Source organism: Rhododendron vialii, chromosome 13a (genome assembly GCF_030253575.1).
Source record: "Rhododendron vialii isolate Sample 1 chromosome 13a, ASM3025357v1".
In the NCBI taxonomy this organism is placed as follows: Eukaryota; Viridiplantae; Streptophyta; class Magnoliopsida; order Ericales; family Ericaceae; genus Rhododendron; species Rhododendron vialii.
The window spans coordinates 10,359,158-10,385,870 of NC_080569.1; the positions used below are offsets into that span (position 1 = coordinate 10,359,158).

Consider the following 26,713-nt stretch of genomic DNA (forward strand, 5'->3'; position numbering starts at 1 on the left):
AATTCAAACTATTTGAAGAAGCGAGTTCGAATGGGTTTGAATACAAGGTACTCGATAATCTACTTTATTGAAAGTAGGAAAGTGTTTTGGAGCGCTCGGCTTTGATTGGTGTTGAATCTATTTTTCTTTTTTGATTCTGCTATATATAGGCAAGCAACAAGCTGGTTCAGGCCTGAATCCGAATTTCTGCTTGAACCACAGGCCGCCATGTGTCTCATGTTGCTCCTTCTTTTATGCATGCGAGATCATGGGTGGTTTTTGGCAGTTGAAATATCATAGGGTGATGTGGCAATTAACTCCTTACTTCTTCCTTCTGTGTGAGCTTGACGTGTGGCCAATTGACGTAGTCAATTAGCCTTTGAATTGGAAGGAAGTAACTACCTCCTGGAAATAACAAAATTCCCTATAATTGTGGGCCTTACCTCCTGATCCACATGGGAAAATGGCAGCCCAGGACGTGTTTTGATAATTAATACCCTCTAAGGACATGTTAAGAACAATTGTTAATGCTGAAAATGTCCTTGGCGGGTATTAATTATCAAAACATATCCTTGGCCGTCATTTTCCCGATCCATAGAGAAAATGACGGCCCATAACGTGTTTTGATAATTAATATCCTCCAAAGACATGCTAAGAACTTATCAACCAATAATTAATATCCTCCATGGGCTGCGTTTGGTTATTGGGCCCAAACATAATATAAAATCCATGGCCCAATAAACTTATCAACCAATAATTACATAATTTTGACCCAATTTAATTAAAGAATTAATTAAATCGCCATTCATTGCTAGCCGGATTCGTGGTGCAAAAAACGGGTACAAACAACTTCACAAGCAGAAATCACAACACAAGCACGTGAGAAGTCATGTTGCCCCTGGCTGGGCCCATTTCTTGTTTCACACATATCATTATCGCATTTTGAAATCTATTTGAATAATATATACTGTGTGATTTCGGAAAAATATCGTGCGATGCTATTTTGAGCAATGATGGAGGGATAATTATTGTTTTTTCTCAAAAATTGGTCAGTTTTCTCGGACCTCTCGGAAGGACCGAGTCCCACAACTTGTGGACCTCGCCTTGGGCTCGTCGCTTGTGTCCGATTCGTGGACGGTGTCTGTGCACAATGAAATGAAGAGAATGCTAACAGTTCCCTTAATACGGAGAAGGAAAATTCGGATGATCATTTGTTGGCTCCGCCAAGCTGTCTTGTCTTGTCCAAGCGAATAGGAATTAGTTTTCAGCCATACAATTATCAACTAACTGAATGAGACTTAACAAAGATTTGGCACCATATACATATATATGGTATGTTGTGTATGGTTCCATCAGCCCCCAAAATTGACCCATCATGTAATGCACCACTGCCACTTGAGGGAAGTGATCAGTAGTGAGGGTTTAGACAGGGAAAGCCCGCAGGCCGGCCGCAACCTAGCTACGAGAAAGTCACGAATGTAGCAGAGTTAGCTAGGGAAATTATGTGAAACTTTTAGAACAGTTTTCTTGTTAGTACGTAGGAAGAGATTCCCACGACCCCCGGTCTATAGAATTGTTAAAAAATGAAATTTAGCCGGCATTATTACAATGAGACAAGATCATAGTGGCCGGACAACCCAATAGAGAGGTAATTCAACTGAATCGATCTGCTCATCTCGCTCACATATTTGATCATTCATACCCTCCCAGATTTGGCTTTTCCAGATAAAGATTAGGTTCATTAGTTTTATCCCTGAGGGACAAAGAATGCCCACTTGTGGCGCCGTGGTAATAGATTTTGTAGGTGAGTGAGTCGTTGACGCTTCCTGACTCTAGAGGCGCTTGTTACTTGGCGTGGTTTTTTGTGTGTGGAAATGATGGGACCAAGTCCATCAAGTGGGTAGTAGGGTCCGCCGAGTCCAACGAGCAGGGACACGAGGAAGAGGTCTTGGCCCTCCTCAATCCAGTCCCTTCTTAATGGGAGCATGAGCCTCTTTTACAGCCGATTGAGGTACAACATTCCGTTTTGCTTTAGTCGGCCTCAGGATAGAGGGGAACGGCCCTCTCATGTTGCGAGCATTTGGCGTTTCAGCCATTGCTGGTCCTGGGTTGGTCGTCAGCCCTTTCTTCTGATCATGGTCTGGCCTTGCGATGTTCCGGAAGCATCTAATGATCACCTTCAAATCGCATTCAGACGGTCTGAGGAACCTGACTAGGCATTTGTCAATAGCTAGCTCCTTGCTAGCGGCTATTCCGCGGTTTTATGTAGATAAGGTTCGTCGATGACGGATTCGCCTGGGGTTTCCACAATCTTTACGTTCTAGTAGTCTTGTAATCTATGGCTTTTCTCTTGAGATATTGCCAAGTAGCTTGTATCGATCGGCTGTGAGATGAAAATTATGATTATAAATCTCTGTAAATTTGATAGTACTTTTGATTATGTATTCATGAAATACGCGTTCGCATTATGATAATTCACCGGTCCTTGTTGACTTTCAACGCTCTGTTAATCTGACCTTTTGACTTTTTGACTATGTTTGACCAATTGTTGAATATTGTGATTTTTGCATCCCACACACATAAAAAAAGTTCATGAGGTCTGCCCTAGGAGTACCAACCTTGTATGTGTCCCACGCTAGTATTGGCTCGCAGAAAATCTATAGAATTGTTGGTTTAAATGTGTAATTTGCTTCTGTTTTATCCATACTTCCATAGGTATAGATGTAAGTTGCGTGTATGTATGAAAGAAAATTGATTTTAACACTCCCATTCTTATCGTTCACACTCTTTTTTACCCTTTGTGTATGGGAAAGTGAACCTATGAAAGGGTAACAAAGTAAATTCATATGAATAAGGACAAAAAAAAAAAAAAAAAAGAGTGCGGATGATAAAAAAAAAATGGAAGTAAAAATTGTTGGGTCGTGACCCCGACTCCGATTCCACACCCTCAAGCATAAGCACGCAAACAAATCAAACACAAATAAGAGATGCGAGGAAAAACTCCTTAATTGTATTAAACACAAATCAAATACAATTTACATGAAAAAACTTCACCGGCACGCCACAACCCGGCTGCCATCACTCCGCTATCTCTCCCTCACTCCGGTGCTCTCCAACAATATCTCCGAGGAGCCCGGGAGGAGCCTCTCGCTCACACTCTCTCTCTGTTCTCACCTGTCTGCCTAGCACACACTCCCCACCGCCGAAAGGCAGTCCAAAAAAGGAGAACAAAACAAAGGGGTTTTATCCCCTACATCTCACCCACTCCACTTGGGTGTACCCAACAAAAATCACTACCCTATATGAATCAATCGATTACGTAGGGTATCGGCAAGCTGATGACGTAATAGAATGTCAATGATATCCCTCATCCATCTAATTTTCGAGTACGTGATGAATTCCCAACCACATGTGGAAAAAAAGAATGCCAACGGTTGTGTAAAACATAACACACAATCAATCTCTAGCCGTCTATTGCTGTAATAAATGGTCAGGATTCACTCAAATTCTTTTTCATAAAAGTTAAGACTTTTTCTTGGAAGAGTTTGTTTAAAATCTAAACCATTCAAATACATCTGAATGATCAGAATTACGCACACAATCAACACAACGGTTATGCAAATAGCATTTTTAAAACAAGTATTAGCTAGCTGTTCACAGCTTAACGCTGACACCACTTGTTTGGAACTACTCCAGCTAGTTACCATTGCCAAGCAGTACTGATTGCATAAATAAGCCACTTGCGCTATAAAACAAATGGGGTTGCATTTTCAGAAGAAGAACAAGTATGCATAGAAAGGTTCGCTACGCAGGAGAGATGATGCTATCGGCTCCCCATGGCTGTCGGTTATCTGATTTGGGTGGTTCGTCAGCATCTTCTCTTCCGCTTAGGAAACCTTTGCCAAGTGCCATAAAAATCCATCTCAAAACGCAGACGTTTCCCAGAGAACATTCTTTTCTTACCAGGTTGGTGTTTTCTTCCCCCTTTTATGCTCTTCTTCTCCCTACGTTACAGTTAATAACCTTTCTATCAAAAATACTAAAATAAGGCTTTACAATAGTCTGCGACGAGTTTTCAAAAAGCTTTGCATGATAGTTTCATCGTCAATACCTTCAAATCTCTCTCTCTCTCTCTCTCTCTCTCTCTCTCTCTCTCTCTCTCTCTCTCTCTCTCTCTCTCTCTCTCTATATATATATATATATATATATATATATATTGTGTGGCCCGTGATTCGTTGACCTGCAACCCTCCTCCGTTGGCTCGTAGGTTTTCTATCTTCTCCCCGATTCCTGCACAATGAACGCACGACTAAGACCTGACCGGGATTACCCGGCAAGGTCCTCCGGCGAGAGGATGAGTAAAGGCAGAGAATCAAGAGAGAATTTAGGGTTTCTAGATAGCGTAGTGTGTGTGTTTTTTAGCATACCTTTTTAGGGTCATCCCTCCGGTATTTATAGAGTCTTCTTGGCTTGCTCTCCAAGCACATGCATGTGCCTTGCACGAGCTGAGTGACATCACTGAACAGATCTGATAACCGTTTCAGGCGTAAGCTGGCGCGCCCATGTGCATTCATGATTATCTTGTAAACATAACCGTTTTAGCACGTAAGAGGTCACGTGTTTAAACGGGCAGCCGAGCTCCACATTCGGCCGAGTCTAACGCGAGGCTTGGATGAGGGATTTCCAGATAAGGCTGTCTTCCTGGAAGTAGCCGAGCCTGTGTGATACAACTTTGCTATCAATCGTAAAACGGGCATGCCGTGGATCGACTGAAGGTGGCCGAGCTTGCATGATACCTATCTTCAGTCAGCCGTAAGGCGGGCGCGCCTTGGCTCAACTCATGGGTTCCGATCCATGGCCGAATATGGATTTAGGTTCGGCCACTACTGATTAGCGCGAGCAGTCATGTTCGGCCTACTATATATATATATATATGCAACCATGATATCACTCGTTTAATTGATCAGCGTTTAATTTAGATAAAATTGTAATCGAAAAGTAAAAAGTAAAAAAGACTCCGAAATTTGCAGTGGGGGCTCCCAAGGGAGGCAAAAGAGGGGAATCACTTGGTATGTTTGGCTTTTGAACAAAAATGCATAAACATACACTATGAAAGATTGTATTAAGCAAGCCTTGAGTGAATGGCAAGAAAGCCAAATTCAAGTTTCATTCCATAAGGCTTGGGCTTCGGTTTGTGAACTGATTCTTCAACTCGACCTAGCTTCCTTATCTCAAGTTTAAGCCTCCTGGACAAAGTCATTCAACTTGGTCGGTCTAGGAAAAGGAAGAAAGATAATAGAAGAGGCCTGGTAGGTATGGTCCAAGACACTAGGTGAGGTTCGAGCCCCCTGGACAAAGTCATTCAGCTTGGTCGGTCTAGGAAAAAGGAAGAAAGATAATAGAAGAGGCCCGGTACGGACCGTACGGTCCAAGACATTCAGTCCATGAAGTATCCGGGAAAAAAAATTGATGGTCCAGATTCGGACACTTTTATAGACCGAGTGTCCTGGATCCTAACACTTTCGATAATAGAAAGACTCTACCTGGGCCAATCATATGGGCCGAAGCTAAATCTGCCGCTGGTCTATAGGATTTTTTTTCCCTATGAAAAATGAAACATTAGCTGGCATTCTGATAATGAGACTAGATAGAGTAGACAACCCAAAAGAGAGGTAATTTAACAGAATCAGCCCATTGCCCTCCCAGCTTTGGTACCTCAAAAGTTATCCAGTGTTACGGAGACACGATTCCACAGGCTTTTTGGATCACAAATTCATGTGAAGTCTAGTGCATTGGGTCCGCACGATTCAACGGGCTTCTCTGATCACAAATTCATGTGAAGTCTGCTACATTGTATCGACACGAATGCTTGGTCAAGATAAGCGTTAGGCATGTCCAGAAACACCGTATTATTTTTATCCGCCTGCTAGGCTGCCAGGAATCATTTTTGGCCTCTTCCTTGGTTGTGGGATCAATTGGACAATTACTCCGTACAAAAGAGAAGCCATAACTGCAAGGGGGGCTGCATCCGTACATGCCACTTTTTGACGAAGTGTCCATTCGTGGTAGCCTTTTTTTTCCACCCAAAACATATTATCATAAGTTTTGTTTCAAATAAAATAAAATAAAAAACACATGGCACATAGATGTAGGAGGACATAGGGAAATTATCCCGAAATCGCGGGACATTTCCTCCAATTTACTCGTAATTTAAAGGTCGTACCCAGTCCACGAGGCTATCACTTCGGATAAATGTTTTGGGGGAATGAGATAGCAATGCTATTCTTTAAAGAGTCTGCCTTTTGAGATGCGAAATCTCGTCTTTTCGCTTTCCATCTATTTACGGATATATTTGATGAGCACCTAACAACGTAGGTGTCACAAGCTAATAGGTTTATGCATTATTTGATACTCAAGTGTTCGGACCAGTTTGTGCGCACTTTGAGTAATACTGGGGAACCAATTCCACCGCCCTGCCCGTTTAAATGTGTAATAAAATAATTATCAAATTGCTTTGGATTTTATCCATAGCTATAGTTATAAGTTGTGTATATGTGAATCAGTAGGTGACATAAAGGAAGTGGGACATGAAAGAACGAAAACGATATGCCATCATCCATCTGTGGGAGGAGAAAAACTTATTTACGGAGGCTAATCTTGCGCGTCCAAAAGTGTATTAAATGGTCCGGATTTTAAAAAAAAATTTCCAATTAACTTTTCCCTAGAAGAGGTTTTTTTTTTTTAAATCTGAACCATCCAATACACTTTTGAACGTGCAAAATTGAGTGATGCTGTAAACAACTTATTCACTCGCGGAGGAGCCGTAAATAAGTATATCTCCTCTGAGAGTGATGAATTGCCAACCACACATGTGGGAGCACAGAATGCCAACAAAAATACAAAACCAATCTTAGCTGTTAACGTACGACTTCACAGAAAACCACTTGCATGGTTGGAACTAGTCAGATCGCCAATTGGTACCGATGGCATAAATAAGCTCTGGGGCTGATTTTACTGTGTTCTTCTTTCTTGAGCCTTCTCCTATAGACTGTAGGAATGTTATAGTGATCTTGTGTACCTGCAGAACGGAGGGAGCTGTTCCTCCGGGAAGAAGCTCCGACGAGTAAGTTAGTATGGAGGAGGAAAAAGAAATTTAGTCAGAATATTTTTGCTATGAGAGAGAAGAGAGTAAATAGTAAATTTTTTCTAGACCCCTTTGCTGTTGGAAGAGGTCCTATATTTATAGCCAAAGATGTTGAGTACTGCACACCATAGTTGTCAGAATCGTACGATTCACGATTCGTATCGTACGATTCGGTGGGTAATCGATACGAATAGGCTGCCGAATCGGAAATAGCTGAGAATCGTAAGTGAATCGGTGATTTACGATTCGTATCGTATGATTCGGTGGGTAATCGATACGAATAGGTTGCCGAATCGGAAATAGCTGAGAATCGGAAGTGAATCATTCGATTCACTTAAAATTTCCGAAATTCATTTTTTCCTCTTGTTTTGCTTCTTTTGTTGTTTAAAAAAGGTTCAAATATTTTTTTAAGGTCTAGTATTGTTATATGTCATTTTTTGTCTATGTTATATGGATAGATAATAAGAAAAAGAGATTTATTATGAGAGTGAATCGAAAATGAGGAAGATAAATGGAATATAACAACCCTATATACTTTTTAAGGGTTTGTTTTATATTTATAACTCTTTCGTACAAAAAGAACCATAAGTAGGCTTTACGAATCATCATCTCTTGGTAGTTGCAATAGAAGCAACTTACCTAATATTCCTCGTTATTATCAAATCATCATTTAGAAGAAAGTATTTATTGATTTAGGCCTAAATCTTTCATTTGTAGTATATATTGTTGGTACTCTAATCAATAACCATAGGTTTCTATGCATTATAGAAGTCATGACCGAATCAGAGCGATTCACGATTCGATTCGATTCACGATTCGAAAAATGACCATTTCGATTCTCGATTCGATTCACGATTTGACAACTATGTTGCACACGCTGGTTTTACAACCCACGTGGTGTGCCACGTTCGGATGACGTCATATGTCAGTGCATTTATTAGGCGTCACTTCTCTAAAGGTTGTAGAGCCGCGTTTGTCAGTGTCAGAGAAGTCACATGATACAGAGATGTCATTTCAGTTATCAGAGATGACAACCCACGTGTCATCGGAAGCTTCTAGAAGGTTCTACTAAGACGGTGTCCGGACAAACTTCGTAACGCCTCCAATTTTGGGTACGTTAAATAAGACATTTTATTATAAAAACGAAGTGAGTCTGACTCATTATTACATCATAAACCTTACAAAAATACTGTTATTCAAATAACGGAGGGAACTAGGGTTCCTATCTACTGCTCCGCTTCTTCTTCCATCCTGGCTAGCTCCTCGGATCCGAAGTCCTCCAAGGTGTACATCTCACCCTGTTCATCTATGAGGTCTGACACATTATATGTCAGGGTCACCAAAAGGTAACACCGTGAGCTACAACGCTCAATAGGAAATTCTTACCCACCAACCTTACAACAGTAAATCATTTACAACAACACTAACAATCACACATCCACATTCGTTAATCATCTATCGTTGGTGTCCAAGATTTCCATGTTTCTCCTACGCGACTCATCATAGATCGTGTCAACATTTTCACATACAGATCAACCTTTCAAAATCATTTGTTTAACTCACCCAACCTCGGTTCCGCCGCGCCGGGTTTCCATTGGCACACAATTGCATTGGCTCCGTACCGCGGATAACCAAGCCATACCTCACCATGGTTCTGCTGCTCCGGGTTCCCATGGGAACACACACAACCACAATGGCTCCGCTATTCCGGATCTTCATTGGAACACACACAACCTCACAATGGTTTCGCTTTCTCGGATTTCCATTGGAACACACACAACCTCACAATGGTTCTGCTTTCCCGGATTTTCATTGGAACACACACAACCTCACAATGGTTCCACTTTCCCGCATTCCCATTGGAACACACACAACCTCACAATGGTTCCGCTTTTTCGGATCTCCATTGGAACGCACACACACATTCCCTCAATGGGCAAGTCCGGCCATATTGGGGTTTCAAAACTTTTTCTCCTTTGCAAAACACGCCTTGTCAGTAACACATCCTAGGCGTCATGTTTCTACTTTGTCGGTTCTCGTGTCTCGTTACATACATAGACTCCGCGGTAGGATAAAAATAAGCATGAAACATTCTAACAAGATCATCCAACTCAATATCACTTATAGCATAACGCCACATGTACGGACGCCCTTGAAGTGAAATCACTTATGCTTACTCAAAGCACAACGTCACATGTACGGACGCCCTTGAAGTGAAATCACTTATGCTTTATCACACCACAAGTAATACAAGCAACTCATATATGCATACTCATAACCATCTTAAATATCAAAAAATACAAATACTTCGAAATAAGTAAGTAAGGATGCACTACATATAATTAGGAGTAGTAGATAGGGAGAATCTACCGTTCTTCTTGGCGGTAGTGACGACTACGACAGGCAAGTCGGCTATCGGACGGAGTAACCTCCTACGGAATGCTTCCAGTAGCTTCGAAAGAGAAGGGTCTCTCTCGAAACCTAATCTTGACTAAACTACTTAAGCTTTTTGGATCGAAGGGTGGTCGGGTGGCGGTTTAGTGGCGGCTTTGGATGAGTTTTTTGAAGAACTCAAGAACAACTCAAGAACATGAAGAACAAAGAAAGAACAAACGAATTCTAGAGAGAGAAGTTGAAGATTGGAAATGTGTGAGTTGAATGGCATGGGAATGGCTCTATTTATAGCCAAAACTTGAGCTCCTTCTCTCTCTAAGGCCGCCCCCCCCTCTCTTCATTCCTCAAATGATGACACTTGTCATGCAATCTTGGAAGATCAAAGCCTAACCCTAGGCTTGCATGGCTAAGATTTGTACCAAGGATTTGATTATGGAAGATTTTGGAAGATTTGATGGAGGGAAAGATATATTGTACAAGATTTGGTGTTAAACAATAATAGAAATACAATGGGGAGATAGATTTAGGCTAGGAAGAATATTTACCCAAAGATTTGAAAAGATGAAGAAAGATCATGGAAGGTACAACCAATCTTCCTCTCTCTTTCCTCCTTCCTCTCTCTCTCTCTCCCTCTCTTTCCCTCTCTCTCTCTCTCTCTCTCCCTCTCGGCTCACTCTCTCTCTCTCTCTCTCTCTCTCTCTCTCTCTCTCTCTCTCTCTCTCTCTCTCTCTCTCTCTCTCAAGTACACTACATATATATATATATACACATATAATAATATAAAAGTACAAAAGTACACTACATATATATATACACATATAATAATATAAAAGTACAAAAGTATAAGATTTTCAAATCCAAATACCCCATTAAAGAAATCTAATTAGGCACATGCCCCATTAAACAAATAAATTGAGTACACTAGGGAGATTTAGGCCTATATATAATATGCATATATACACATGCCTATATATACATAGGTATTAAAATATATGACTTAAGATTTTTCCATTAAAATAATAATAAAGTACTTGTATTAAATTAATCAACAAAGTACTTTAAAAATCTAGGGTTTAGATATACCCCAATATTTTAATACATAAAAGTACATGGGAATCCAAATCTTGATTATAAAAATAAAACTTTGTACCTTGTTGGAAGATTTGAGCTATTACCCAATGGGTAATAAATTCCCTAACGGTTAATAACCAAAGGATAATAGAGGTGCAAGTACTTTTTATTTTTAAAATAAGATTTTGAAAAGACTACATATACTTTTAGTCAAATATTATAATGAAAAACTTATTGTTCAATGGACAAAAATTACGCTAACAATATGGACCAATGGGTAAAGGCAAAAGGTCCAAAAGGTTCATCTAGTAACTAGGTGAGTTGGTTGCTCGGTTCCTCCAACTAGTCAGTTGGAAACTAACTAAATTGGTCAAGTAGGGTTTCTAGTCGAGAGTTTAACCAATGACCAAAATCTAACTACGACGAAAATTTAACATGAAATCATATAGCCACTCAAGAGAAAATAAATAATTCAAATAAAATTCAAATATTTAACGAAATTTTTACTGACCAAAATTCAAGGTTGTTACAAACTTATTTCCGGATGAACGAAGCCAATTCGAACGAACTCATTGTCCACCGAACAATAGGAACTTATCCGAACAAAGGGGTTCTGGCGAGCACTGAATAGCTTACCGAAGAAGATCAAATCTACATTCGCTTGGATAGCCCTTCGACGTTCGGTGAAGCTTACGAGGGCCTTCTTATCCTTCGGAAGACGGTTACCGTATCATGTCAATTCACGTTTAAATTCACAGATGAACTGAGACAACTACGTGATGAGCTCAAACAGGCATGACCCATTAGGACGCTTTTACCCCTCGGATATTTCGGCCCACTACATAAGCTACTTGCACTGTAACAAATAGCTACATTTTCACAAGAAGTATGCATAGAAAGGTTAGCTACACAGGAGAGATGGTGCTGTCGGCTCCCCATGCTGTCGGTTACGTGCATCTGATTTGGGTGGTTCGCCAGCATCTTCTCTCCCACATAGGAAACCTTTGCCAAGTGCCATAAAAGCCCATCTTGAAATGCAAACGTGTACGGGAGAACATTTTCTCCTTATCAGGTTGGTGTTTTCTTCCCCCCTTTACACTGCTCTTCAGACTAAATTAAGTTCTACTTTTCTGGCTTTAAATATAGTGTGCGCGCTCTTGTGAAAGGTTTGGCGATTCATGGGCAGGGTTTAAGGCCGGAGGGGGCTGAACTTGACTTGAGGATCACAGTTTATAATTTGGGTCAAACTGCGGGGCAGAAGCAAATCAAATGAAAGTATGAAAGAATAAGAACTAAAGAGCACGCTTGTTGAAAGGCATTCCATTATGTTTTTCATGGCATTACCTCAAATGTTTAGATTGGCTATGTAGATTTTGACCATTGTATCATGTTGAAATCCTTGTAAGTGCCATTCGGTGAAATTTCAATATGTACAATAGAAAAAAAAAATACAGAAGCAGAAGTTCATCATCATGCCAAATAGAGAGAGAGAGAGAGAGAGAGAGAGAGAGAGTAATCACTCTGAAAATTTGCTGCTATCTATGATAGATCAATCCTGATTATCGTCACTGCTAGCAGTTGTAGCTGAGTAGCAGAAATTTTCACACAGCAGTTGTAGCTAGTATCATGATTAACAGGAGCACTAATTTAGGACCAGCCCTTTTAAACACTTGACTTCATGAAATTGATATACTGCATGCCGAAAGTAACTGAGTTTGTTCCGTGAGACCAAGGCTGAGCAATTTTAGGTTTTTCTTTTCATGCTCTAAATTAACCAAATCAGGAGCTAGGGAATTTGAGGTCAAGAAAATCATCGTCACAGAAGGACCAAGGTGGTCTCAACTGCATCCAAAGAAAGGGGAAAACTATCCTACGCGTTTCAAAAATTGAAAAACAAGTCAGGTCAAGAAAGCGGCTCCCTTGGAAGCAGAAAGATACATAAGCAGCTGATTCTAAGATTACAGAGTAAAAGAAGATTCCCACTTCATAATCCTGCATTTGCTATTTGAGGGTCAAATCCAGGAGGCAACAACTTTTGTGCAACAATTGCATCATATATAGTAAATCAACTGCTAGATATTGACACCCCCCTCACAATCACATACAATAAAAATGTTAAATCAACAACGTTCTCGAAACCATTCAAAGGAAGCAAAGAAATGTTTGTTTTGCTGGCCATTCCAGATTTTCAGCACCCCATTACAGATAGGCATAAAATAAAGATGCGCCAGCTTATAAATTCGGCAATCCAAGGCGCTGATGAATTTTGATATCCAAGCCACATCAGCTCTACCAAGATCCTTCAGCACCCGCAGTTGGATTCTGAAACGCAGCCAAATTCCAGGAAGTTTTCAATGCATAGGGCTGCGAAATTGTCATGCCCTCTTCTGTGATTTTCGCTATCTGCAATTTCCAGAGATATAAACCATGCCAGACATAATGTTCAAATTGATTCCATATCAAGTTAGTTGGTCCAGTTAGTCATAACAAGGTCAACGGTACAACACAGACGATTGATTCTTGCAAGAAAAAACCACTGGCATGAAAAAGAAATCTATTAACAACTTGAGCACAATATATCACTTTTTCTTTTGTAACGCAGTATCCTGATCAAATTTCTAAAATTAGCATATCATTGAAGGTCCTGCTGTTCATGCACTGCATAATAGTATGATACATGCCATAAATCCAGTTCAGGAGATGCTTGAGAACCCATGTCTAAGCTTAGGCCTTAAGGCCTGCAAACACTAGAATTTATTCTCATAGAAGCCTATTAGAACAGCAAAAGTGAAACATGATGAAGAACAAATTCTGAATTGATACCAGAGGGCTTCACTAGAAAAATGATGGTGTCGCAACAGATAAAGTTTTCATCAATGTTGATGAATATATGAAAATACATGGGAAAAAGTCTGTACGTGTTCTTCTAAATCTTACAGTACTTAGATTAAACTTCCAAGCAGACTAGATGGCAAAAACAAAGTGATTCTTAGATCATCTCCCAAGGAGGTAGCAAGAGCAAAACAAAACAAAATTTGAAGAGCAATGTCATCAAAACACCCTCCAAAGGAAGAAGCAAACTTGCTACACCAAAACGCATCTCCAAAGGAGGTAGCAAAAGCAGAACAAAACTTGAAGAGCAATGTCATCAAAACACCCTCCAAAGGAAGAAGCAAACTTGCTACCCTCTCTCTCTCCCAGTTTGAAGAGTGAGAAATCAAATTGCCAACTCATCAATTGTACTACTTTTAATTGGTGAATTAATTGATTGCTTTGGCATAGTGGGTCCCTTAAGAGTTAAAGAAAGAATAACATATTTATATTTGAAGAGCCCCTTGGAGTGCACTTACATCATATAACTTTTCAACTCGCCACATGGGTCACCAAAGTACATATTTGACGTAGAATTTTGCTTTCGTCCCTTGGAGATGCTCTTAGTTTTTAGCACCCTCTAGGGGTGTGCCGAAACCCGAGTTAACCGATCAACTCGTCCGACTCAATCCAGAAAAAGCATAAATAGACGGTTTCGCTGGACTCTTTGGTTGGTCACGGAAATTTCTTCTATTTCGGTTTCGTAGGCAGACTTCAGTTCAGAGAGACATTTTTCGTAGAACCCGATCCGACCGAACTGTAAAAGTACACATACATCTACACTTGCACGAGTGTTGTTATACCATTGGACTTCCATATTACATCTTATTCTTTGTTTGACAAGTTAGCCTTATCATTTTATCAGGTTTCCCTTGTCACCGTGTCTAACGCATAGGTCTTTCAGAATCAAGAGGTAAGAGCTTCTAAAACCCCCCTGAAGCATTTGGGTCAGATGACGGGTTAGTTCCAAATCCAACCCGACCCGTGCACACTGCTAGCACCCTCACACATTCTTCAATGCAGGAAACATACACCAAAATCAGAATTGATGAGAAACCTTATTAATTTCTAGGAAATGGTGATCGTGGTATCAGTTGATTAAAGATTAGCATTTAGTTTTTCTGATATTAAGCAACCACAAGAAAACAAAAAACATAATCCATTCAATTTTAGAAATTAAGCAACCACACAAAAAGTAATATTTAGATTAAAATCTCAAGAACCTTTCAAATAAGAGAAAATATGGTAAGATGCCAAGCTTCAAGTTGTTGAAATGAAAAACCATGATATGCTAAAGGGAGGACCACATAGGTAACAAGAAGCTATTCATTGAGAGAGAGAGAGAGAGAGAGAGAGAGGGGGGGAGGGGGGGGGCGCATACCTGAAGCTTGTTGACAGCTGATCTATCACGGTAGAGAAGTACCCGCATGCATTTCTCCAGTAACCTAACACCGTCTTCAAAACTCAAGTTCTCATGCCATTCATCGCGGAGGATTGGCCTCGCAAGGTGATTTCCAAATCCAGTTGCCACATGATTGTCCTCGAAGTGAACGCCAATCATACTAACCTGATTCACATTTAGCAAAACAAATTACTCACATCCTCAAAGTCACAAAGTTATCCTTAAGCATGAGGATAATGAAAATTACATTTACCATTCCAAGATACTTCTGTCCATTCTTTACTCCACCAAGTACAAGCGAATTCCATAATGGGTTAAACTTGTTGCGACGATTGTACATCACCCTAGTCAAATAGTTATGCACTTCTTTAGGTCCCATGGAATTCCCATCATCCCACATATTGTCGTACAAGCTGCCCAAATGACGCAATCACAAGAAAAAGTCAGAAAGGGCCTAATCCAACACGGGAAGGACCAACATCCTAGCATAGTAATAACCAAATGGATAACTGACAATAATTAAGAAAAACAAAAGGATCAACCAATTTAGTCCGTGCTAAGTCTTTTATAATTCCTGATGCTTACATTAGCTCATCAAGGTAGCGCAAAATCTCCTGGAAGTCACTAATTTCTCCACTTGCACCTAGGAGAGAGTGTTTCCCAACAGGCTTCAATCGCTCCATGCTCTTGTAACGCAGGGTTGACCCATAGGAACCTGTACATGGAGAATAAGAAAAAACATCATTAACGAAGTTCACCGTGATAATAATATTCATACATCCTTTGGCCACCATAGGCGGGTAAATTGTGGCAAATGACAATGGCAATATGGCAATATTTCATATTTCTTTGTACACTTCTTGTACTTTCAAGGGCAAATGGTGCTTACAAGGTAAATTAAGCATTCCGGCGTAGCATGATAAACTTGAACTATATATGCTTATTGCTTGCTGGGGGCATTTTCAACCACTCATGTCGGACCATAATTCTTCACCCAAGCATCAAATGTCCAACACTCGTAATTCATTCATTTACCATTTGCACTATAATTTTTTCTTGATGAGTAAAAGATTATATTACCAAAAAGGCATTAAGGAAATGCTGCCCGTATACACCAAAATGCCACAAGACAAAAAGGCCCTATACACTTGCACTCCAATGTGACTGAAAAAGCTCAAACCAGTCTAAAAATTGGTCAAGAGACAGAAAACAATTACTCTTGTCCCAACTATACAAGCTATTCAACAAAAAAAAAAAAATTGATTTTAAATAAAGGCTTTTCAACCCCTTCAAAGCATCTCGAATTCCTTTCAGGCCAAATCACCCTCATCAAACAAAGAGAGATCATAGCCCAAACACGCTTCCTTATAATCATGTTCCATATAATGCTGATAAACGATATCGAAAGAAAAATCAACTCAATTTAATAGAAAAGGGCAAATAAGATCTTGCAAATACAGGAATACACAGGTCAAGAGGCTACCTCCCATATCAGCCATCATGAGAATACCATCCTTGTATTTGATGCCAATTACAGACGTACCAGTCACATATGGATATCTGCACCAGCAATTATCCATCAATGATTGGACATTCAACAGTCAATATTATAACCCAAGAAAATAGTATCTACATAACAAACTAACACTCCTAAATGTAAGTGTCCAATGGGCATATCATCTACAAATACACAAGGGTAGGCACCTGTTGTACAAATAAAAGACATACATTTGTGGTGGGATGACTCAAATGATCAATTGATCGATAACACCATGAGATGCAGATATATCTGGTACTTCCCTCCACCAATCTACCAGAATAAACCCTCATACTTCAGTACTAGTACCCCATTACAAATAACTACTCGGCAGGGCCTTAAAAAAAAAAAAAAAAACACTAAAACCTATTTGGTTGCACGAGCTCCCGTTGTTATTCATTAACAAACAATCTACAAAATTGTAAACGGGTTAATCCAAAAACTTAAGTCACGTTTCATGGGTGGGATGATTTCCCCTATTACGTTTATCTATTTACCTTCCTCCACTCGTATATGCCACCGCTACAATAACCTACCAGACCAGATTATCCAAGCCATAACGTAGGGATGGCCAAGGGTGCACAAGTACTAGTCCCTTACCCCACCCTTCCCCACTGAACACGGTGCAATCATTAAATGGTGGTAGTTATTCATTAAAAATCCCACTTCAGAAAATTCAGTTTAAGTTCATAGAAATCTCCTTCATCAGCAATCCAATGCCATTGCAATTTGCAGTAATTATAAAAATACAACTGCATTGCTGATTTACTACAAGTAGCCTTAATTTCTATGGCATTTTGATGGATCCTATCGAGGATATATACGGAGAGAGAGAGAGAGAGGACATACAGTGTTCTCTCTGATGCTGCTTCAGAGATGAGTGAGTTGCTTCTAGCTTGATTAGAGTCCACCAACAACTGAATATACATTCCGAGCAAAAAAAAAACAACTGAATATACATACAACAAAGAATGTAATCTACGTATGGATCAGAAATAATCGAGATTACAGGGGGAATAGGAGCTCTAAAGAACTTACATTCATTCTGAGGGTTTGATAGGGTCGATGAAATTTGGGTTGGAGAAGAAAGGGATCAAAGCCAAGTTAGGTCAAAATCTGGAATTTGAACAAGTTATTGGGAACGGAATTTCTTTCCTCTTTGCCAAGAAAACCCAAGGCTACGATGGGCCGAGCCGCAACCGGTCGACCCGTGAAGTTGGGCCAAGTACGATATTAGAATGGGCTTTTTTAGCTAGGGCCCCCAATAATAACGGGTACGGATGCAAAAATACCCGGACCCACGTTATTGGTTTTATGGGTGTAATGCTGTATTTTTAGGAGTAGGTTAGGCTAAATTATATTTTTGGTCTTACTTTTATTTTTTATAGTTTTTATTAATTTTTGACGTTAGTTTTGACTTTTTCTATTCGTGTTGATGAGGGAAACTAAAATTAAAACAAAAATTTTAAATGTAAGAAAACATTTTAGGTAGTGGGACGTCACCCAAGTCGCGTTCGGATTTGTCCCGCCATGAGGACCTGGGAAGGGTAATTTGGCCTTGCTTCGGTAAATCGTTGACAGACGTGCTATCCAAAATGTTGTATTTCATTTTTTAAAAAAAAGCAAATTCATGAAAGAATAATCTATATGAGCACTAACACAATAATTATATCTCAATGAGAAGATTATTTGGATATGATAATGATAGAATTAAAAACACTGAATTAGTGGAATATGTCAATGTGCAAGAACAATTGAATCACTGGACTATCCCTCCAGTGTGCCCTTCTACTATATATAGGCATGGTATGTTTGAATTCAGAAGTAGCATGGCAATAAAAACCACAGAAAGAACAGAAAGCCTAGAGCTTAATGATAAGATAATAAATCTTATGAATCGTAGTGATCTAATTGCTCACATGCGTAATTATAAATATGTTCATATTGGTTTAGTGCGGATAGCCCTTAAACCATTAAGGAATGGACACTTGCCTTCAAGTTACTTTACGAGATGGTAGGTGTAATAATTGGAGGTCCTCAATCATGGGGGCTATTGAGACCAGTTTATGTCATGGTCCTGTTTATTTTAATGCTTATCCTAATTTAACTCTATCATTAATAGATAGAAACATAGGTGAAGTTCTAAATTGTAGAATCTAGATTAGAGGCTATGATTTCTTACTTGAATTTGAAGTAATAGCAGTGGTTTATAGAATTTACTATAAAATCATGAATACTGTTAATCCAAGGGTTTGTCAATTACAACCTACAGACCAAACTGTCCTGGTAGAAACCAATATGTTAACATCCAATATTGCAACCAATAGGTTGATAAATTGGGAGGAAATTACATTCCCAGAGAACTGGGTTATAAATAATACGGTTCCACCCAGACCCATTGTTAATCAAATTGAACAAACAGTTCAAGACAGTGATGGAATTGTCTCCGTAAATTTCAGAAGTTCTTTGCTAAATAGTTACCCTAGAAGTAGGAGCACTAGAAGTAGTTTTCTGCAACCCAAATACCTTACAGAGTAAGTGTTCCTACAACTAGTAGGCACTCTACATCTAAAATTCCTGAACCTCAACAACCCCTTGAGGATATCAATATTGTAGGAATAAGAATATCTAAAAATCAAATTCAGCATGGAGTTTATAGTAGTGCTGGACCTAGGGAATCTCCTACAGCTAGTGAAATGAATTTTACTCTTAATGGAAACAATTAAGATTTGTACTCCTGAAATCAGGAAAGAAATAAATCAAGAATTTCAGCAACCTAAATACCAAGAATTTAGGAAATGGTATTTTTCAAAATATGATGAAAATCAATTACATATTTTCAAAAAGAATTTTATGATTGGATAGAATATATTCAAGAAAGATTATTCCATTTGCCCAATGGTTTTATGGTAAATATTACACAGAATTAGATCAAACCATAAATGTTATGGAAGATTATCGTAAGAATTGAAAATTAATGACTGAAACTGTTATTAGAGTCCATCCCCTAATTGCTCCTTTAAAATTAGAAGAGAGCACTGGTCCTAATTTTTCCTTAGAAACTGTAGTCTTCATTAAACCTACAAAAGAAAGAGATAGTTATGAGAAAATTTATAAACAAAATAATTACACTAATTTACATCTTGGTACTATTGGATCCCAATTAGTTCGTATTGAAGAACAAGTGACTTAGGTCTGTGAAGAGATTAATAATCTCAAACCTAAAAACAGGAACATGAATCCAAAACCTCCCCTACAAATATTAGACCTCCTGTTTCAATTACTGGTTTTAAATTAGCTAATTCTTCATAGAATTCTGAAGTATTGGAGGAAATAGATAAACGATTGAAGAGTTTTTCTATTAATACAATTTCTGAGGAATTAGACCTAGAAATTAGCAATCAAGAAATTTTAGAAATGGAAAATTCTTTTTTTCAATCTTAAAATGAGACTGTTAATAAAATCCAATATCCTACCAAATTCCCTTATGGTGGGGCTAAAAGATATTATTATCCTAGGCCAACTCCCCAGGATATGTTGTATGAGGAAAATGGTTTCCAACGACAAATGGCTTATAGTGGTAATTCTATCTATGAATGGAATATAGATGGGATGACTGAGTACCAAATCTTTGCAGTAGTACATCAAATGATGATGTATAGTACCAGTTGTAATCAGAGTAAAAATACTAATAGGGATATAGCTGGTTGGATAACAGCTGGTTTCGCAGGAATAATCAAAGAATGGTGGGATAATGTCTTAAGTGCAACCCAACATTCAAAAATACTAAATGCTGTTAAAATAGGTGACAATGGTCAACCACAACAGGATGCTATTTATACACTTGTTCAAACAATTATACTCCATTTTATTGGTAAATGGGATAACTAACTAGAAAGAAGTAGAGAATTGCTTCAAAATTTGAAGTGTCCAACGCTAACTCATTTTCGTTGGTACAAGGATGTCTTTCTAGGAAAAGTAATGCAAAGCCATGATGCTAATAGTGAGCATTAGAAGTCCAAATTTATTGATGGTTTACCTCATTTTTTTTGCTGAAAAAATTAGGAAAAAGCTAAGGAATCAAAATAATGGCTTAACAATTATTTATGATAATTATACTTATGGACAATTAGTTGCCATAATAACCAAGAAGGAATAACTTTGTGTAATGATATAAAATTACATAATCAATTGAAAAAACAACATTTAACTGCTAAACAAGAATTAGGCCAGTTTTGTGATCAATTTGGGTATGATATGGTTATATACCCAAAGAATTATAAAAAAAAAAGGGTAAAACTACCACAACAAATAAATACTCTAGAAAGAAATCTTCTAAGAAAAAGAAATTAGAACAATCTGGTTCTAAAGAAGAAGGGTCTTCAACTAAGAAGAAAACTAATAAATCTAATAAAAAGGTCACAGCAAAATGTTTTAAATGTGGCAAAATAGGGCATTATGCTAATAAATGTAAGACTAAGAAAAAGGTAAATGAGCTTCAAATTGACGAAGAGTTAAAACAACTCCTCTTTAAATTAATGATAAACTTGAGTGACTCTGAATCAGAAGAAGATTCAGAGAATCAGATTAATGAAGTATCTGATGATGACAATACCTCGTCTAGTTCTGAAGAAGAGGAGGTACCTAATAATTGTCATTGTAATAATTTAGAATGTTCAACTTCTAATAATTATTGGAAAGCAATTGTAGAAATGAATGGTCTTAGTATTAATGTTCTTTCTGACCAACAAAAAGATTGGCTTAAAATAATTGATCAAATTGAAGATCCTCAACTTAAAATGAAGATTATTGAAACATGTGTCTCTTCTATTAAGGAAGACGAAGAAATGATAATAAACCCCAAATCCCCAATGAGACTTATAGTCTAAAAAATGTTTTAGATCGTTTAGAACAGGTTGACAACCATAAACTTGTGACAATTCCGGATCTTAAGGGTGAAATAAACACCTTAAAAACATAAATAAAATTGTTAAAATTATTTCAAGACAAAGCTACTCAAGAGCTTTATAATATGAATCAAAGAATAGAAATTTTGGAAAAAGGTGACACTAGCCAAGAAGCTGGCTCAACCTACCTAAATATTATTAATAATATTGTTCATCAAAAATGGTGTTGAAAAATGTATGCATTATAATTTGTGAAAATTTATATGCATCTCTATTAATTATTTTGATGATTAATTCAATGATATTTTTATTCGGCAAATACAAAATTATCGAAAAGTCGATTCCCGAATTAAATATTTTCGTGACCTTGAAATATAGCATAAAGTCTCTTGGATTCATGATTTATATTTACAAAGACTTTATTGAGCTCAATACATGCTTTAACGGTTTATTTAGATGAAATTGTGAGCCACAGGTTGACGAACCGGCTGACAAGCCGGCTGTCTGAACAGAAAGCTGTGACAACCGGACGACCACCCGGATGACCACTCTATCAAACGGCTAGTTTCCAACGGCTAGTTTCCAACGGCTAGTTTCCAACGGTTAGTTTCCAACGGCTAGTTCCAACGGCTAGTTTCCAACGGCTAGGAAGCATATGGATGGCTATATAAGGCATCAAGAACTCATTAATGAGTACACACACAAGCTACAACATTCCATATTATTGCAAGAGCAAATTCTCAAAAGATCAAAGCCAAAAATTCTCATTGTTCTTCCACTTTCATATTATTCTTGAGAGAAAATTTGTACAAGTCGTGAGCGATAATTTTCATACCTTCTTCACATACTTGTATTTCCTAAGTGAGTGTTTGAGTCAAACACTTGAAAGCTTAGAAGACCAAATTCGGGTTGGAATTTGGGTGTTATTGTTTTTGAGAAGTTTTCGGAGAAAATTCTTGCGGTTGTGCTAGCTCCTCGGGAAAGCTAGAGGCATTCGGTTCTTGTAAGCACCCGCAAGACTTACAAGTTGTAATCTTTTAAAGATTAGTCTAACCTTCAAGTAATTGCTTGAGGAGAAGTGGAGTAGGGCCGGACCGTGGACAAATCCGGACCGAACCACTATAAACGGGTTCTATCTCTCTATCTCTCTATTTTGATTGCATACTTATTGTTTGCATATATTGTTAGAGATAAATTTTTATTGGTAATTATTACTAGCAATCCTATTCACCCCCCCCCCCCCCCTCTAGGTTGCATAATTTGGGTAACAATTGGTATCAGAGCCTCGGCTCTTGTTTGTAGATTTAACCATCTAAGAGTTAAGATCCATGGCAACCACTAGTAATGTTTCTTGTATCGAAGGTCAATCGTCCAATAGACCTCCCTTGTTCACCGGAGAAAATTACTCTCATTGGAAAAATAGAATGATGATCTTTATTCAATCCACGGATTATGATCTATGGAAAATTATCAAAAATGGTCCCATTATTCCTACTAAGAAAGTTGGAGAAGAGACTATGCCTAAACCAGATTATGAGTGGAGTCATTTGGAAAAGGCTTCAATAGAAAAGAACTATAGAGCTATGAACCTTCTTTTTTGTGCTATTACTCCCAATGAATATGATTGTGTTTCCGCATGTGAATCGGCTAAAGAAATATGGGATAAGTTAGAAATGTCACATGAAGGAGATAGTCAAGTTAAGGAGTCCAAAATTGATATTCTTGTGCATAGCTATGAGCTCTTCAAAATGAAACCGGATGAATCTATATCTCAAATGTTTGCTAGATTTGCTAGTATTACTAACGGTTTAAAAGCTCTTGGAAAGATTTACAGTCAATCCGAAATGACAAGGAAGGTGCTCCGTTCCATGCCAACCAATTGGGACACTACCACCTCCATCATCCTACAATCCAAAGATTTCTCAAAATACACGATGGACAAGCTCATGGGATCTCTCATGACGGAGGAAATGCATCACAACCTCAAGGGTGAAAAAGAGAAGAAAGTTAAGGATCTTGCCTTCAAAAGTACAACAAGCAAATCAAAAAGCAAGGAGGATTCAAGCAACGAAAGTGAGGATGATGAAATGGCGCTCATCACAAAAACGTTCAAGAAACTCCTCAAAAATAGAGCATCTCGCAAAGGTAGAGGATTTTCAAGAAAAGATGGAGGCAAAGAAGAAAGTAGCAAAAAGGATCCAATCATTTGCTACGAGTGCAAGAAGCCCGGCCACATCAAAAGTGAATGTCCATATGCCAAAAAATATTCAAAGAAGGACAAAAGGAGAGCTATGATGGCCACATGGGACAATAGTGACGATAGTAGCTCCGATGAGGACGATGAGCAACAAGAGGTCGCTAACTTGTGTTTCATGGCCATCGAAGAAAACGAGGTAGATCTCGACTCATCCTATTCCTTTGATGAATTGTTTATTGCCTATAAAGAGTTGAAAGTAGAATTTGAAAAAGTTGTTTCTAAAAACAAATTTCTTAAAAAGGTTGCTAAAGATCTCTCACTAGAAATGGATGATTTAATTGAAGAGAAAGATATTTTGGAGGAAGAAAATGAAAGTTTAAGAACCTCTTTGGCAAAAGAAAAAGAGTATTTGAAGGATACTTCCAAAAACGAACCTTTAGAAAAACAAATTGATGATTTAACTAATTCTCTTTCAAAACTCACTAATGGAAAAGAAAGTTTAGACATTCTTCTTGGAAAACAAATGGTTTCTTTTCACAAGGCCGGAATTGGTTATAATCCCACTCAACACAAAAATCTTTTTGGAAAAGATGTTCCTCCTTCTAACCATTCTAAATTGACATGTCATTATTGTGGTAAAATTGGTCATATTTCTCCTACATGTCCTATGAAAGGATACTCATCTTCTAATGCAAAAAAGGTTTGGGTTCCTAAGAACCGTATCAATGCTAACCTTCAAGGACCCAAGATGATTTGGGTACCAAAAGTCAAGAATTGATGTGCTATTGTAGGTATGCTTCAAAAGTTCTCTCAAGGAAGGAAGTTGGTACCTTGATAGTGGATGTTCAAGACACATGACCGGTGACAAGAGGGCTTTCAATTCTCTTTCGTCTAAAGATGGTGGACATGTCACATTTGGAGACAACAACAAAGGTAAAATCATAGGAATCGGCAATATAGGTAATTCTCCTATTATTGAAGATGTTTTACTTGTTAATGGTTTAAAACACAATCTTCTTAGCATAAGTCAATTATGTGATAGAGGAAATCGTGTTATCTTTGAAAAATCCAAATGTATCATTGAAAATGACAAAAGCAACAAGACACTCTTCGTTGGACAAAGATTTGAAAATGTATATGTTTTTAATCTCAATGATTTAAGTAATTGTGATATAAAATGTTTTTCCGCGTTGAGTGAAAATAGTTGGCTTTGGCATAGGCGCCTAGGACATGCAAGTATGGATGCTATTTCAAAACTCTCTAGAAAAAATTTGGTAAAAGGTCTTCCTAAAATCAAATTTGAAAAAGATAGACTTTGTGGTCCTTGCCAACAAGGAAAACAAACCAAGGTTTCTTTTAAGTCCAAAAATGTTGTTTCAACTACTAGACCTTTGCAATTACTTCATATGGATTTGTTTGGACCAACTCGCTCTCCAAGTCTTTGTGGAAACTATTATTGTCTTGTTGTTGTTGATGATTTCTCTAGATATACATGGGTGATGTTCCTAGCTCATAAGAATGAGGCTTATCCTAATTTCACTAAACTTTGTAGAAGAGTTCAAAATGAAAAAGGCTTTGTTATTTCTAACATTCGTACGGATCATGGAAAAGAACTTGACAATTCTTTATATGAAAAGTTTTGTGATGAACATGGTATTGGTCATAACTTTTCCGTACCTCGTACTCCTCAACAAAATGGAGTAGTAGAGAGAAAAAATCGTACTCTGGAAGAAATGGCCCGCACTATGCTTTGTGAAAACTCTTTGCCAAAATATTTTTGGGCGGAAGCCGTTAATACCTCATGCTATATTTTGAATCGAGTTTTAATTAGGCCTATCCTCAAGAAAACTCCTTATGAGCTTTGGAATGGTAGAATACCCAACATTAATTACTTTCATGCCTTCGGTTGTAAATGTTATGTATTAAACAATGGAAAAGATAACTTGGGTAAATTTGATTCAAAATCGGATGAAGGCATCTTTATTGGTTACTCTCTTACTAGCAAAGCATATAGAATTTATAATAAGCGCACTAATCTTGTTGAAGAATCTATTCACGTTTCCTTTGATGAATCTAATCCTTGTGCTACTAAGGATGTTGTTGATAATGATGACTTAGAGATTACACATAAGATTCATGACTTGACAATTCAAGAAAAAGTTGATGGTGATACTCAAGTAGAAAGCTCTCAAGTCAAAGAAGATGAAGTTATTAATCAACCTCAAGATGCCATGGGAGACAACCAAGATCTTTCCAAGGATTGGAGATTCGTGCAAAACCATCCAAAGGACTTGATTCTTGGAGAAGTTTCGAAAGGGGTAACCACTCGCTCGTCTCATAGAAATTTTTGTGAAAATCAAGCTTTTGTTTCTCAAATTGAGCCTAAAAACTTTCCGGAAGCTCAAGATGATGAAAATTGGATTTTGGCCATGCAAGATGAGTTAAATCAATTTGAAAGGAATAAAGTTTGGGCATTAGTACCTAAGCCTCTTGATCACACTATTATAGGTACTAAATGGGTTTTTCGTAACAAGCTAGATGAATCCGGAAATATTGTTAGGAATAAAGCTAGACTTGTTGCTCAAGGTTATAATCAAGAAGAAGGTATTGATTTTGAAGAAACTTTTGCACCGGTAGCTAGATTAGAGGCTATTCGCATATTACTTGCCTTTGCATCTTTCAAAAATTTCAAGCTTTATCAAATGGATGTGAAAAGTGCATTTTTGAATGGGTTCATAAATGAAGAAGTTTATGTCAAACAACCTCCCGGCTTTGAAGATCATGTATACCCCGATCATGTTTTTAAACTCTCAAAAGCTTTATATGGTTTGAAGCAAGCACCACGTGCATGGTATGATAGACTTAGTTCATTCTTGCTTGACAATGGCTTTACTCGTGGAAAAATTGATACTACTCTTTTCATTAAAGCCAAAGGTAAAGATATGCTCATTATTCAAATATATGTTGATGATATTGTCTTTGGTGCCACTAATGATAATATGTGCAAAGAGTTTGCTAAGTGTATGCAAGGTGAATTTGAAATGAGTATGATGGGGGAGCTTAACTTCTTCCTCGGACTTCAAATCAAGCAAACTAATGAGGGGATCCTAATCAACCAAGCCAAGTATGCGAAAGAACTTATTAAGAAGTTTGGCATGGAAGGATCAAAGCCAACGAGCACACCAATGAGCACATCAACTAAGCTAGACAA

General features: G+C 38.1%; 1 protein-coding gene across 1 annotated transcript; it reads right to left on the bottom strand.

Annotated features, from left to right (window-relative positions):
• Nucleotides 1-12,491: 12,491 nt before the first annotated feature.
• Nucleotides 12,492-17,553, bottom strand: LOC131314854 (proteasome subunit beta type-4-like). Its single transcript, XM_058343751.1, has 7 exons — nucleotides 17,437-17,553; nucleotides 17,248-17,315; nucleotides 16,345-16,421; nucleotides 15,447-15,576; nucleotides 15,115-15,274; nucleotides 14,841-15,026; nucleotides 12,492-12,991 (listed from the first exon to the last, which is right to left on the bottom strand). Exons 1-7 carry the CDS (start codon nucleotides 17,440-17,442, stop codon nucleotides 12,878-12,880), a joined length of 741 nt encoding a protein of 246 aa, XP_058199734.1. The 5' UTR covers nucleotides 17,443-17,553; the 3' UTR covers nucleotides 12,492-12,877.
• Nucleotides 17,554-26,713: the final 9,160 nt, after the last annotated feature.